Genomic DNA, 14,795 nt, shown 5'->3' on the forward strand with positions numbered 1-14,795 from the left:
TTTATGAAAAGCTCACGTTAATAAGCAACTCGGGCTTCCTGTTAACACACCGGCTTATTTTAAAGTAATTTCTTTATTCTGCACAGAACTCCTAAGAGGTACAAATACACATCATTTGGCTATTCTTCAGGAGACAACCTCGTAAGAAGTACAGTTTAAAAGATTAAATAAATTTCTGGTTAATTTTAACAATGTAATAACATGGTTATAAACTAAAGCTTTATTGTTTATTCTACTTTTGACTTTCCAAGTAGATTATTGCGCTTCGTAGAGCTGATCTTGTTGACTAAAGCCATCTCTGGGTAACAGTGATAAAAGTTTATGGCTCTACAGTCCATGGTTGAACCGATTAGTATAAATATGTTTTGAAGAGTCGGCACTGTTACCGGATGTGTGCGGGGTTGCTGTTTACTCATTGACGCTTCTCCAGGCAGCTCGCTCCGTTTTGTGATCATGGCTGCACCGGACTTCACCAGCCATGTTTGCTAATTTAAAACCCAAAGGTTAGGGGAATAGTTGTTTATTATTTATCGCTGTGTCATCTTCACCCGCATATCCGTTAAGACGAAGGTTTAGAGTCATCCGCGCCTTCGGAACCCACGGACTTAAAAGGTTGGGCAGCTTTTAGTTAAATCTGAGTAAAAGTTTGGATGGTGGCGGTGCGAGAGGATGATGCTCTGCTCAAATTGCAGCATAAACATTGAAATTGCATCTGCCTGCTAGCTTACGTTAGCCCGTGAACAAAAGGGAGTGCGTCTTCCTTTAGAACAGTGGCTGTAATTATGTTTGACAAACCGACTCATATTTATTTTCATTGGCTTGGTTCTACATTATTGATTGGTACCATGGTTCTAAACCAGCGTGGCTACGGTACCTGCTACCTGGCTATATTAGTTAGCATCGCAGCCTACACTCCGGATAAATGTTATGGATGCTATTAGTTAGCTTTATAGCTTACGTCTGTTAGCGAGGTTCTTTTGTGATGTTCTAGCTAAATAACCTTGGAACCAAAACAACTATGTTTCACGTTCGATGTTTCACACGAAAAAGTAAAGGAAACGTTTTACGTACTGGAGTTGAATGCCACATTAATAAAACTAATAGCTAGCCCAGTCGTTCGGTAGCGTTTTAAAGTGATGCCTTGTTCATTTGGAGGCTTTGCTAGCGCCGTTCAGCTAACGCGGCGCCCGCGGTTGCAAAGGCCTTGTTGAATTAGGAAATCAAGTATCCTGGATGACTACCAGGAACTGGCAAAGTGTTGTCGGGGCCTTTTGTGTGTTAAATACTTTCAATAGTCTCTCTGTTATTATTTTCAGGCCGGTTACCGGCTCTTTGGAACGTTTTGCGTGGCTTTTCTCAGCCTGTGATGTTACATTTAATGAACCGGAATGCGGAGGCTGTGCCCGTGTTAGCAGCACTTCATCAACGGTTATGACGAGCTCCTACCGTGAGATTCCGCCTGTCCGTCCCCCTCGCTGGGGCCTGGCATCTGCTACTGCTGCCGCTGCTGGCTGCGACATTTTGACGGCTGCTTTTGGAGTGAAATGGTGCTGTCACAAGCCACAATCACCAAAATCACACAGGAAAGGCGCTTGTTTATGAACTGGGACACAAACGACTGTTTTCATTAATATACGTAATAAGATAATTATTATATTTCTGACACATTTGGTTTTGCACATCGTTCATTTGGATGACTGTTTCTCTGCAGTTGAACCACGCAGTTTGATGGTGATCACCCTTTAGTTATTTCTCTTTTTTCATGTCTTTTTTCTTCAGATGGATTCAAATAATCATTTCAACTATGGCAACCACCCCTCACCAAACTCAGGACTGAAACTCTCCTCAGGGGAATCTCTTTACACAAACGGGTCCTCCGTGAGTTTCCCTCAGCAGAAGAGTGAGTATCCTCATGCTGAATGGGCAAACATTTCAGGGCTGCCACTCAAAAGTTTGGGATCACCTGGAGGTGAAGTCTGTAAAGGAGAACATGCAGTTGTTGCTTCTACAGGAAGCACAAACACAGACCCATGGGTCTCCTAAGACACGCTTTTAATACATTTCTGTTCTTTTAGAGCTAATTAACAAGCAACAATTTACTGATGAATCAGATACAAAACATTTAAACTCTACAATAATCAGTCTGTCTGAGATCTGTCTGTAATGGAGCAGTCAGCACAGACTGGTGATGATGCTCCAGGGTGAAATCTTGTTGGAATATCCAGAATACCCAAAGCTAAGGGTTGCCAGTTAGTCATTTCCATGTCTGCATGTCTTATTCATCTTTTCTATCCTGTTCAGACTCATTTTATGTGCATTTCCATGCAAATTTTGAAAATATTCACTAACATATTTCATAACTGCTGACACTAGCTCATAATGAATGTCCTACGTGATGATGATCACGTTATTTATTATGTTTGCAGTGTTTAGTGTCCCTGGATCTTGTTTTGTGCTATAGGGAGAAACTTGGTTCTGAGTGTGACAGATAACCAGCTGTCCATGTTTCGTCAAACATCAGAATAAAAATAGCCAGTTTTGTGCTTCCAAGAGCTGCAGCTCACTGTTCACCCTAACCAAACTCAGCCTAGTTCAGCCGCAGATGTCTTGCACCAGTGCAGCTTTTTCAGTCGTGTCTTTGAATCCAACAGATCTGAATGGCGAAATGAATGTGAATGGCATCACTACTGTACTTGGGTCGAGCGTGCCTGCTTCCCACCCACCATCGGCTCCATACCCACACGTGAGCAGCCGCCAACAGAGCAGTGTGGGATACGACTACTTGTGGGGAGGGCACCCTCAGTACGGTCCCAGCGTGGGCCCGTCCCCAGGGCACGGGATGCATCAGAAACAGACCACACCTGCGATGGCACAGCCACAGTCACACCACTTCCAAGGTCAAGGACAGTACCAGCTGAACGGGGTCATTGAAAGCCCCCATCAGCCCCCCGTTGCAGGCCCAGCCAACGTTCCTCTAACAGGGAGCCAGTACTGGAACAAGGGTAACTCTGGTCTGCAGCAGGTGAGCTATGATTCACGTGGCATGTTCGGGCCCTACCAGAGTCAAACGCTTCCCGGCATCACTCCATCGCAGCATCAGCAGCAGCAGCAGTCCCTCCAACAAGCTGCTCATCAGCCGTCACAGCAGCACCTCCACTCCCACCGTCAACATCACCACCAGCAGCTGCAGCAGTACAGCCTGATGCCAAATGGGATGCCCTTCTATCAGCATCAGCACCCATCTCCCCAGCATCAGCAGCAGCAGCCTCAGGGTCACGCTCAGATGATGCCGCCCACTGCCCAGAATGCGACTCCTCCACACAGTAGCCCACAGCACCACGGCATAGGCAGAGGAAGCTCCAGCAGTCCTCTGCCCGTGGGGGCGTCACCAACACCTATTAAATCCCCCTCCCTGCAGGAGACTGGATCGCCCAAAAGTCACAGCAGGGAACGGAGTCCCCATCCCACCAGTGTGGGCCTCTCTTCTCCAGTACATGGTAACTTTTTATTAAAATTTAGCTCACTTTGATTTTTCTCTATTTGTTTCCTGCTATTCTGACCTTATTTGTGATTGAAAAGTTAAATCGTCGTCGTCAACGTTCCGTTTCCTCTTTTTAATGACCGAGCCAATGCCACGTAGTTTTATTTCTCCATTAGGAAACATGTGCTGCTGATTTTTATTTTATTTTTGGGATTCTCATGTTGTGCAACAGCTTCACTTCATAATGTTACAAAACGGACTCATTCTGCAACGGAGTAAAAAGCCTAGCTGTATCTTTCGTACTGGACTGAGGATTAAGTTATTGGTGTTGGGATGTAACCAGCAGGAGGCGCTGTTCCAGTGTTTGTTCCTTTATCTGAACATAGTGGCAGATAATTTGTTTAAAGGTTTTATTTTTGTCCCCTTCTTGTTTTTCATAATTATGGGATCAGAGGTCACCAACGTAGTTTTTGATGCCACCGTGGTTCTTTTTCTGCTTTAGGGCATTCGAGGGAATCCGTCCAGGAGATTGACCTGAGCTACAACAGCAGTGAAAGGGCACCTGTTGCACAGAGGTCCCCAAAAGCTGAACGTTACCAACCCAAACCTTTGTCTGCTCATGTGAGTCCTCAGAGGGATTTTTGTTATTACTCCGATCAGCCTGGAGCGACCTCCCCAGCCAGAGATCCAGTCGTCCTCTCACATTCCCAGTGTGTGTCATCACCACGCTCTGCATCAGGGTCCTCGGCGTTTCAAACAAAAGCCTCGTCACCACCAGAGGTCTCCGTTTTCTCTGGATCGCCAACATCTTCTCCTGGACCTCAAAAGCTTTCGCTGTTTGACGTTGAGTCCTCTCCTCCACAAATGACAACACCTCCTAAAAAGTCCATGGCTCCATCTGTCGTCACTTCTTCCAGACTTTCTTCTCCTCCGTCAGCAGTTCAATGCCGCAGGCCCTCTACCTCGTTTGCATCTGCAGGCTTCAAGCATGCACCAGAAGATGCCTCTTCCTCTCTTCTTGCGTCATCTTCAAAGCTGTCCACACCTCCCACTTTGACTGAAAGCATATCTAGAATCACAAAAGATTTCTTGGATCCTCCAGTTTTACCTCCGTCAGAGTCTTTAGTTCATCCAGCAAAGCCAGCACTGGCCCTTACAGATCCTGGACCTTCTACAACCGTTTGCCCTCCTGCCTTAGTCTCCATCCCTTCTTATTCTGCTCCCAAAACAACTCTGAAGACACAGGTGGCTCATGGGTCCAAGTTGCCTCTGACACCTGGCTTTACTGACGCACCTGAAGGTCACTATGAAAAACCAGCTCCTCCGAGGCCAATGCCAGTAAAGACCAGTAAAAGCTCCACATCTCCTGGTGCGACTCACTCTCAGGTGTCAACATCTGGACCAACCTCAACATTACCTAGTCTTTGTTTATCAGCATCTGCACCTTCATCTCAGACTCCTTCAGTCGTCAGTGGAGTTTGTGAGCCTTCACCAATGCTCCGGTGTCAGACGTACACTCCTCTTGCTGCAGCATCAGCACCTCCAGGGTTGGTAAGCCCCGCCCCTCGTTTGACCCAGCACAGCCTCACAGTCCGACCTCTGCTTATGCCGCCTCCTGGAACCACTCAAGCCACCAAGACTGCACCCATTTCCTCCCCTCCTGCCTTGGTGCCGGCACCCCGAGTAATTGTTGCATCTTCTAGAGCTGTCCAAGACTTCAAGCAGCCTCCACCGGTCCCCGCCACTCCTCCTGCTCAGGTGCAGTCAGAGCATCGTGTTGTCCGTGAGGACAGCAAAGCTGTGGCTCAGCTTGATTCAAGCACAGGAAGAGCATCCCAGGTGGAACTCTCTGAGACCAAGAAAACAGAAACCCACTCACACAAATCCCTCATTGCTCTCCCTGAAAATTACTCACAAACCTTCCACCCAAACATCCAGAAACCCGATTCTGAGAAGCAACTCATGAAGATCTGTGTCGTCTCAGAGGCCGAAGACTTCGCAGAGTCCGCTGCCGTCAGAAAGTCCCCACAACCTAAAAGCACAAGGCCACATTTGAGCGATGAACAAAGCTTTGATACGTCTTCTCACACTGTCTCTTATTTTGGTGATGACTCGGCATGCAGCACCCCCTCTAGACTCCACGTCAGCTCGGTCACGGGTGGGGACGGCTCATTCTTATGCGACTCCACTCAGTTTTACAGCTCATCCTGCAACAGCTCGTTCCCTGTGGAGGACTCCAGAGAGGACACGGTGGACTTGACCAGGGAAGGAGAACCGTCTGAGGCGGACACGACCCAAAACGCAGATCGGCAGGAGAACGGCTCTCAGGTCCAGGAGCCTTCCGTCGACCCTAGTGATGTGTCCAACTCACACTCGTTTGTGTCATCTCATCCAGTTCATCAAGGTACCCAAACCGTATTTATTGCGTTTCATATTCTTTGTTGTTATTCGCAAAAAAACAACAACATAACTCGCCTGGTTTGTTGTGGTTTCCTGCCAGGTTCTGAAGCAGAGTGGGAGCCCAGAGGGTACGATGCTCCAGACTCCGCTAGACACTTCGTTATTAAGCCCCCTGCTAATGACGCAACACCTCCGAGTTTCAGGATCAAACACCAGAACTTCATGGCCTTCAGTACCCCAGCTGAAGACCACAGTGTGCACCCACTCCAACCGGTTACCGACCAGACGCCAGGGAAACCACGCAGACCTCGAGCTCCAAAGATCGTTCTGATTAAAACTACAGGTTTGTCCATTTCATGATCACTTTTAAGATAAAAGATCTCATTTTAAATGTTATTTTTTTTGTTTGGTTTTTTTAGCTTCAGAGGAGGGCCACCGGAGGTCTCGAGGTCAAAGGCCAAAAGTGGTGAAGATAAAGCTGGGCGAAGAGGGAGGGGCTAAAGAGGAAGGAGCAAGGGGCAGAAAGAGGAAGAAGTCGTTCAAGGTTGAGGATCAAGAAACATCTGGACTGTCAGAAGGGACTTCTCTGATGCAGGAGGTTGATCCGATAACGGCAGCGATCGAAGCTGTGCTGGCCAACGCTTCCACCATCAGCACGGCTGGTGGGAAACCCAAGAAGATGAAAAGGGTGAAAAAACAAGTCCACGAGGGAAACGAGAGCACGCAGAAACAAGACGCTGAAACCACCGCGGATGATGTGGACGACAACGATGAGGACAGCTCCACTGCAGGTAACCTATCAGATCTATGTGTTTAATCCCATCATGTGGCGCTTTGTTTCTGAGACGGTTTCTCTTCATTTTAAACAGGAGAATCAAACAGAAGAAGGGTTGCAACCGAAGAGCAGGTCCAGTTCCCTCTGATGCACGGGTACCAGTTCTCCCAGTTCTTTAAACTTCAGCCATTCTTAACTCATTCACTGCCAGCCGTTTCCTGATCACTAACGGCCTTCGCTGCCATCGTTTCTCACCGTTTTTACTGTTTTTTTAAGAGTCACAGAACGTTGTGCGCTAGCATGATGTCAACGCCAAAACAACCAAAACAAAGAGGAGACTCACCTCTTACATCAGGAAGAAGCCGCGTGTTTCGAGCGTTATCTGTTCTTTCATAATCCGTTGTTGAATTGTGATCGGCAGACGCTTTTCCAGTTCGCGCCTCACTTTTTTTTACAGGAACGGCCCAAAACGATCTCCAAACACATGGATGTGTTGCTTCCTGATCATGTGATCTGTGACGTATGCGGATGAAGATCGGCTTCAGGGCTGAGATGTTTGTTCTCTCAGCGCGGGGGCTCGTTCCGATGCTCAAACAGTAAAAAAATGCAAATGACGACTTAAGTCGTCAATGGCAGTGAATGAGTTAAGGCTCCTGTCCACTCTGTTGCAGATTTTAGTCGATGTGTTGCAAATTTAGCACAAAAACGAGATAGAAGCTGTTGAGCACAGAGGTGGAGAGCTGGTGATTTCTGACTGGCCTGCAACTGTTTCTGAGTCTCAGACACAAAGATGAGAAAATGTGAGAGAATCGGTTTGCAGGAATCACAGATTTGGTACCAGAACTTCAGCTTGTTTACATTTATCCTCACTGGACATTTTGTTTTTCTGTAAACGTTTGATTCTCTCTTTAGTCCCGAATCCATCCTGACTGACTTCCCCATGACCCTGACCCCTCCCAGACAGCTCAAACTTAAGCAAGCCACCCACCCCCACCCCTTTTTTTTTTTTTTTTTTTTGTTTCATAAACCACCTAAGAGTGAACTTTGTGGCAAATTACAAGAAGATTGTGAGAACAGAATTTGCGCTACAATTGCTAGCCTAAAAACGTATTTTCGTAAATATAAAGCACAAACCTCTTCGTGGAGCTGCGGCTTTCGTGACATAAGCTCTAGCCTATCCAGTTAACACAAACTGGAAATCTTAGCCTCTTACATGCAAATAGTGCGTAGCCCAGTGACATACTGGCCTACTGTTTCCTGAAAGCTACAACAGAAATGTAAATAAGCTGTCGTGTTTGTAGCTGGAGGAGGGAGATTCGTGTGAAGAAAACCGAGAACCGCATGAAGGGGGAAACCTGGTACTACACTCCATGTGGGAGGAGGATGAAGCAGTTTCCTGAAATCATCAAGGTAAGGGATTCGGTTCCGTCACACACCCCTCAAAGCCACGTAACCTTCACTTTTCCTCTTACATGTTCATGATGGCCTTCCGCTGATTTCTGTTCTCAGTACCTGAAGAAACACTCGGACAGCGTGGTCACCAGAGAACACTTCAGCTTCAGTCCACGGATGCCTGTTGGAGACTTCTACGAAGAAAGAGAAACACCAGAGGTCTGAAACGTTTTGTCTTGAGGTCAAATGTTTAGATCAAAATGTGTGGACGAGATTTTAGAGAAACTGACGTTCTTGTCTCCATTCCAGGGTATGAAGTGGTTTCTTCTGGCTAACGAGGAAGTCCCCTCCATGATCATGGCCATCACTGGTCGGCGCGGTCGACCTCCGAACCCCGATAAAGAAAAGCCCTGCAGGGTTCGAGGCCAGAGGAGGGGCCAGACCCGCCGCCCTGGTAGACCTCCTAAGTTTGAGATGGTTGATCTCCTCAGCAAAGTTGATGCTAAGCTGCTGAAGCGCCTCCAGACTAAGGGTGAGCGAGTGTTGTGTTGTTTGCATGCTTTGGCTCTGAGGTGACGAACGGCTTTCAGCATTCTGTTCTTGTTTTCACAGAAACTCTTACGGAGGAGGAAAAGGAGAAACTGTCAAAAATCAAAAAGAAAATGAAAAGAAAGGTAAGTCGTCCAGCCTGGCTTCAGTTTTCACCCCGTGAACCGTTCAGATCCCACCGTGGGTTTGTTCCTGCTCTTCCTTCTACAGGCAAGGATGAAGAGAAGGGAGGATTTAAAGATTAAGAAGATGAATGAGGAGAAAAAGAAAGCGAAGGTTCGGGAAAACTTAATCAAAACAATCAAATAATCATCCTCGTTTCACATCTTATCTCACCTGGTGTTTCTGTCGGGTGTTCTCTGTGGCTCTCAGCTCGTAGAAGATGTGAAACTCCTGGAGGTGAAGGCGGAGTCAACAGACCCCGCAGCCCCACAGCTCACAGATTCAGATTTCATTGCCGAGCCGAAAAAGCCTGGCCGCAGGAGGTCGCTGAAGGGTGAAGCCACCTCGCCCGTCCAGCAGACTGCAGCAGAGACGGTGCCCCAGGGTGTCCGGGTGGCAAGTGCTCGTAGTAAAGCCAAGGCCCTGGCTAGGGCGCAGGCAGAGGCGGAGGCGGCGGCTCAGGCCGCTCTGGCAGCCAAGAGGGCAGCAGAGCGGAGGGCACTGGCCCAGAAGCGCCTGGAGGAGAGGAAGAGGCAGCAGCTGATTGCAGAGGAGCTGAAGAAGCCCACAGAGGACATGTGTCTCACAGACCACAAAGTGAGTTGTTAAGAGTTTCTCATTTACATCTTCTCTCGACTCTAAATCCTCCTAACCTTCCTGTTCTCAGCTGCTGCCGGAGCTGTCTCGGATTCCAGGGCTGGTTCTTTCTGGAACCGCGTTTGCCCACTGCCTGGCCGTGGTCGAGTTCCTACATGGGTACGGGAAGGTGATCGGTCTGGATGTACCCAAGGATATCCCCAGCCTCGCCACCCTGCAGGAAGGCCTGCTGGGCCTGGGAGACAGCCAAGGAAAGGTCCAGGACCTCCTCATCAAACTGGTGGAGGCTGCACTGCACGATCCAGGCCTTCCATCTTATTATCAGGTATGTGGCCAGCGTTACGCTCGTGAAATCAGTCCTCGCTGGCGATCTGTTAAACTTCTAAATCCTGATTATACTTCTATCGTCTCATTCTAGTCGGTGAAGATTCTTGGAGAGAAGCTGGTGGACTTGGGGCTGACCCGCAGCACGGTTTCAGAGGCACTGCGCATCTATTTGGAGTCTCATGGTTATGAGACGGAGGTCTGTAACTCTCTGAGGACCAAAACCTTTCATGCGCTGCCTCCTGACACCAAGGCAGCCATCTTGGGTTTCCTGGCGGAGGAGCTAAACAGCAGCAACATCGTGACCAGGTGAGACTTTAAGGGACTCTTGCTACTCTCGCACCGAGACATTTAACCGTTCCTCCATCACCCCGATGTGTGAATCTGTTATCGTAGTGACATTGACAACACGCTGGAAAACATGACAACCTACAGGAAGAACAAGTGGATCATTGAGGGAAAACTGCGCAAGTACGATGTTTTTTATCCTCAAACACAAAATGTTGCGTCTGACTGCCCGGGTGTGTTTGTTGAGGATGTGTGATGTTGTTCTTTCTACCAGACTGAAGGTGGCGCTAGCTCGTCGGACAGGACGCTCCGAAGAGGAGTTGTGTTTCGAGGAGAGGAGGCGCAGTGCCAGAGTAGCCGAGGAGGAGAACCTCAGTCTGGAGGAGGGGGGTCTGACTCTGGAGAGAGGGAGTCGGCGCGCCCGCAAAGAGGAACCCAAACTTAGCGATGTGTGTGACAGCTGGAGTGTGTAAGAGTCCCGCTTTGGTCATTCTTTCCTCTCGTGAACGTTGTTCTTCTCTGCAGAATGAGAGTCCGGCCAACGCGAGCATTCCAGAGCTGGAAAGGCAGATCGATAAGCTAACTAAGGTAAGCGCGGTGCCGCCCGACACAGTTCTTCATACGTTTCAGTTCATCTGTAGCTTTGATCTCCAACAGCGCCAAGCGTTTTTCCGTAAGAAGCTGCTACAGTCGTCTCATTCCATGCGCTCCATAATGCTTGGTCAGGACCGTTACCGCCGCAGATACCTGGCTCTGCCTCACCTCGGAGGCATTCTGGTTGAGGGACCAGAAGAGCTGCTCAGTGAGTCTGAGACTCCGTTTGGATTTTCAGATTTAGAAATGTCTCCTTGTAATCCCCATCTCCTCGTACCTTTTCTTCCAGCGTCAGGGGACGTCCTTGTCGCTGAGGTGCCCGTCGCCTTCCTCAAAAAGGAGCCCAAAGTTGAGGAGACTCCCACGCCAACCACTCCTCCTCCTCCTCCTCCTCCCCCCTCCGAGTCTTCTGCCACTCCAGCCCCAGCCCAGTTCTCCCTCCCAGAGGAGGACCCTCTTCCTGGCACCGCGTCCCTCATGAGCACACAGCGAGGCCGCGGGCGCCCTCGGAAGATCAAACCTGAAGTTGAGCTTCACCTCCGCACTGCGAAGATTCGCCGCCGCCGCAGAAGTAGCATCAGGTCTGTAGGAGAGGAAGGGCCAGGGTCGCCAAACGGCTGCTTGTTGGACCTCACGCAAGCAGCTTTCAAGAGCTGGCTCAGCCAATCGCAGGAGGCAGTGACCAACGGCACATGCTCCGCAGAAGCGGACGGTCCGACGGAGAATCTTCCGGAGGAAACCGTCAAAGAGAAGGCCGAGAAACAAGGACAGTGGTTCAACCTGCTCCCCAAACAGCCGTGTGATGAAAACTCTTTGAGCGAGCCCCAGGCCGCCTCCACGCCCAGCTCTCCCCCTAAACTCCTGCCTCAGACACCGAGTGCTCTGCCAGCACTTGCTGCTCCTCTGACGCAGGTTTGCTTCTTCCAGACTCAAACGCACGTATGCTTCAGCCGCGCACCTCCAGTCTGAAAATGATCTCTCCTCTTTTCAGCCGGAGCCTCTCTTGCCGAGCCTGGACCCAGCTGACGCGGCACCACCTGACATCACCCACACAGGTGCAGCGTTCGACTATGCTCCTCCACCAGCTCCTGTAGCCCCTCCCCCTGCCGCTCCGACCACACCCGCCAGGCCCACACGCAGGCGACGGAGAGGCAGCAGAGGGAGCAGCCCGGCTCGGAGAGGAGCCCGAGGAGCCGCAGCCAAACGCAGAGGCCGTCCAGCCAACTCTGCCTTCCAGGAACTGGAGCAGCAGTTCTTCACGCAGCTGGTGGTCAAACCCATTCCTGCATGTAAGCAGCTCGTAGGGTTTTAAGTCTGCTGTCTGAACATGTTCTAGGCTGCATTTAAGTTTACCCGAGAGGGTTTGTTTCCAGCAATGACCCGAGGCTGGTGGTGGATCAAGGACCCAGAGGAGCTGTACACCACTTTACAGTCCCTCCACCCCAGAGGCGTCCGAGAGAAGGTGCTCCATAAACATTTAGCCAAACACATGGAGAGCTTAGCTGAGATCTGCACCAAACCCATCAGTGGTGAGTAATTAGGGCTTTGTCTTTTTTTTTCTCAGCTCTTGATTTATCTTTTTGAGTCATGCTCTAATTAAAAAGGTCCTTTTGCACTAGATCCGCTGTTTGAGGTGAAGCCAGAGAAGAAAGAAGTGCTGCTGGAGGCCCTGCAGCAGCCCTGGCAGGTGCAGGAGAAGGCAGTGGAGATGGATGTCAGCGCCCTCCAGTGGGTGGAGGATCTGGAGCAGCGGGTCGTTGCTGCTGATTTACATCTAAAGGTTCAGATGCCACCAAACTGTTTTTTTTTTTTTTACATACAAAATATGTTATATCATGACTAAGAAATTAATCTTTTCATAAAGAACAACAAATTTTGAAGTATCACAGTGAACTTTGTGTGCTCTTTCGTTTAGGCGCCTCCTCAGGGAGCCATAAACGAGACTGACACCAACACAGAAACACCAATGGCTGAATTTCAGGTAATTTTTGAAACTTCAGACCAGAAACATTTTGTCTTCACACTCGCCGCCACTTTGCCTCTGTGTATTTATTTATTTATTTATTTATTTTTGTAGCCCTACACAATCCCAGACCCAGACTCCACCCGTGATGACCTTCAGTACTACGAACACGACGTTGACCCGCGGGACGACTGGATCGTTCGAACCAAGAAGGAATGGTCCGGGTTGCCACGGATCGCCACGCACCCTCTGGACCTGGCCGTGCTGCGGCTAGCCAACCTGGAGAGGAACATTGAGAGGCGCTACCTGAAGGAGCCTCTCTGGAACCCGGCAGAAGTGATGCGCCTCGCTCCCCTCACCCCAACACCTGGAGAGGAGCATCCAATGGATGTCATCAGGTGAGAAAAACGGCCTCGAGTTGAAGCTAAAGGAGATCCATGTGGGTTTTTAATGATGTCAATTAGAATTTATTCACTAAATTGAATGTGTTCCAGTCTGGAGAGTGAAATCACCTCTCGGCTACGAACGTGGCGTCAGGCTTTGGATCGCTGCCGAAGTGCTCCGCAGATTTGTCTTTGTTTACTCCAGCTGGAAAAGGCCATTGCTTGGGAGAGATCTGTTACTAAAGTGGTGAGACGGTAGCAGCGTTTGTACAGGAAGACCAAGCATCCGCTCCAGCTCCGATTTAGCTAACGTTTCTCTGTTTTTCTAGACTTGCCAGGTTTGCAGAAAGGGCGATGACGACGAGCACCTGCTGCTGTGTGACAGCTGCGATCGGGGTTGCCACATGTACTGCCTGAAGCCAAAGATCACCCAGGTGCCAGAGGGAGACTGGTTCTGTCCAGCCTGTGTTGCTAAGGTCAGAGCAGTTCAGTGTGTGATTAAATTCAGAGCATTCGTCTGCGTGCGGGCCTTTTTGCTGAGCTGTTTCTTTCTTCCTTCGTTAAGGATGAAGGAGATTTGCAGCGCTCGTGCAAAAAGCGCAGCAGAACGAAGAAAAGAAGGTATGAAGATGACAGCTCTGAGGATGAGGCGACGCGGCGACGCAGTGGTGGCATGGCAACACGACACAAGGAGACCGCCACGCCTCCGTCATCCTCCCGTTCCTCTGGAGAAGGAGGCGGCACGAAACGGCGCCGCATGACGACACGCAACCAACCAGACCTCACCTTCTGCGAGTGGGTTCAGTCGCACGCAGAAAGATGTCGTTAATAACGCGGTTCGAAAGAATTCCTGTTTTTGAGCTGAAATCTGAATTTGTCCTCCAGGATCATTCTGATGGAGATGGAGGCTCACGCAGACGCCTGGCCGTTCCTGGAGCCCGTCAACCCTCGACTGGTGCCGGGCTACCGCCGCATCATCAAGAACCCCATGGACTTCCTCACCATGAGAGAGAAGCTGCTACAGGGAGTGTAAGAGAATCTCTTCTTCATCAACGTTCCTGCACAAACTTTAGAATTCTCTCTTCGTTATGGAAGGAACTCTGAAGTCAGACAGATTAAGGAAGTCGGGGGAATTTTACACTAATAATTTACTTTAATCCCTTTATAAAAAGCACCCATTTTAGTCCAAGCTTTGTTTGATTGGTATAGAAAAGCTGAGTGACTGTTGTAACGTGGGTCCTCCCGCCCCCCTCCAGCTACTGCAGCTGTGACGAGTTCTCTGCCGACGCCCAGCTGGTCTTCAACAACTGTGAGCTGTTCAACGAGGACACGTCGGAGGTGGGGACAGCAGGACACTCCATGAGACGCTTCTTTGAGAGCCGCTGGGCGGAGTTCTACTCAAACAAGGACAAATAGACTCTATCGCCCTGACGGTGGCGCTGTAGGACTGCTGGTGCTGCCGCCGCCTCGCCCCCACATGCCTGGAGGCGGTGTGATCTCATGTATAGGTATATATGTATAGATTGCTGGCTCTTGTCTGTTATTGTTTCCTCTACAGGTTGAATCTTTTTTCTAAAGGGCCACCGCTCCGTGGCTCATACTCTCGCTCATTCCCCACTCACACACTGAGAACATGTCCATCGTCACCTTCAAACCTCGTGTCTCCTCAGCGTTAATACGCACCTGATTTCCTGTTTGCATCCTGCTGTCACGTCATAGCGAGGCTTTTGGTCAGGCCCCGTTGCCGGGCCGACGGTGTGGCCCCAGGGTCGGGGGTACCTTCCCTCTCACTCTGAAGATCAGGTACCGATCACATCACTGCAGCCGGGACCTGCTCAGCACCACCAAACGGACCCAAACTCTACAAACTACTCATTTCTTATCCGT

General features: G+C 49.7%; 1 protein-coding gene across 4 annotated transcripts; it reads left to right on the forward strand.

Annotated features, from left to right (window-relative positions):
* The first annotated feature begins 79 nt into the window (after nt 1–79).
* baz2a (bromodomain adjacent to zinc finger domain, 2A) lies at nt 80–14,526 on the forward strand. 4 transcript variants are annotated; one of them, XM_070545032.1, is made up of 31 exons: nt 463–612; nt 1,780–1,900; nt 2,652–3,497; nt 3,984–5,885; nt 5,982–6,009; nt 6,085–6,224; nt 6,301–6,672; nt 6,751–6,811; nt 7,958–8,066; nt 8,166–8,267; nt 8,358–8,580; nt 8,661–8,722; nt 8,808–8,873; nt 8,970–9,356; nt 9,427–9,681; nt 9,775–9,989; nt 10,077–10,151; nt 10,243–10,417; nt 10,494–10,556; nt 10,626–10,770; nt 10,852–11,474; nt 11,554–11,851; nt 11,936–12,091; nt 12,182–12,342; nt 12,478–12,543; nt 12,640–12,923; nt 13,020–13,155; nt 13,238–13,384; nt 13,474–13,703; nt 13,794–13,937; nt 14,165–14,526. In XM_070545032.1, the coding sequence occupies exons 2-31, from the start codon at nt 1,780–1,782 to the stop codon at nt 14,322–14,324; spliced, it is 7,752 nt and encodes a 2,583-aa protein (XP_070401133.1). In that variant the 5' UTR covers nt 463–612; the 3' UTR covers nt 14,325–14,526. The 4 variants fall into 4 exon arrangements, with proteins under 4 accessions (XP_054602045.2, XP_015823779.3, XP_070401133.1 ...); XM_054746070.2 differs by lacking the exon at nt 463–612 and adding an exon at nt 80–98 and having other exon boundaries at nt 5,982–6,224; XM_015968293.3 differs by having other exon boundaries at nt 388–503; nt 5,982–6,224.
* The last annotated feature ends 269 nt before the right edge of the window (nt 14,527–14,795 follow it).

This window comes from Nothobranchius furzeri, chromosome 15 (assembly GCF_043380555.1).
Source record: "Nothobranchius furzeri strain GRZ-AD chromosome 15, NfurGRZ-RIMD1, whole genome shotgun sequence".
NCBI classification, from domain to species: Eukaryota; Metazoa; Chordata; class Actinopteri; order Cyprinodontiformes; family Nothobranchiidae; genus Nothobranchius; species Nothobranchius furzeri.

Bases quoted from the DNA above. Each gene is read 5' to 3' on its own strand.
- baz2a (XM_054746070.2), top strand. From the start codon at position 1,780: ATGGATTCAAATAATCATTTCAACTATGGCAACCACCCCTCACCAAAC. The intron at 1,901-2,651 runs GTGAGTATCCTC...TGAATCCAACAG, and splicing joins GAGTTTCCCTCAGCAGAAGA to ATCTGAATGGCGAAATGAAT. The intron at 8,268-8,357 runs GTCTGAAACGTT...TCTCCATTCCAG, and splicing joins AAGAAAGAGAAACACCAGAG to GGTATGAAGTGGTTTCTTCT.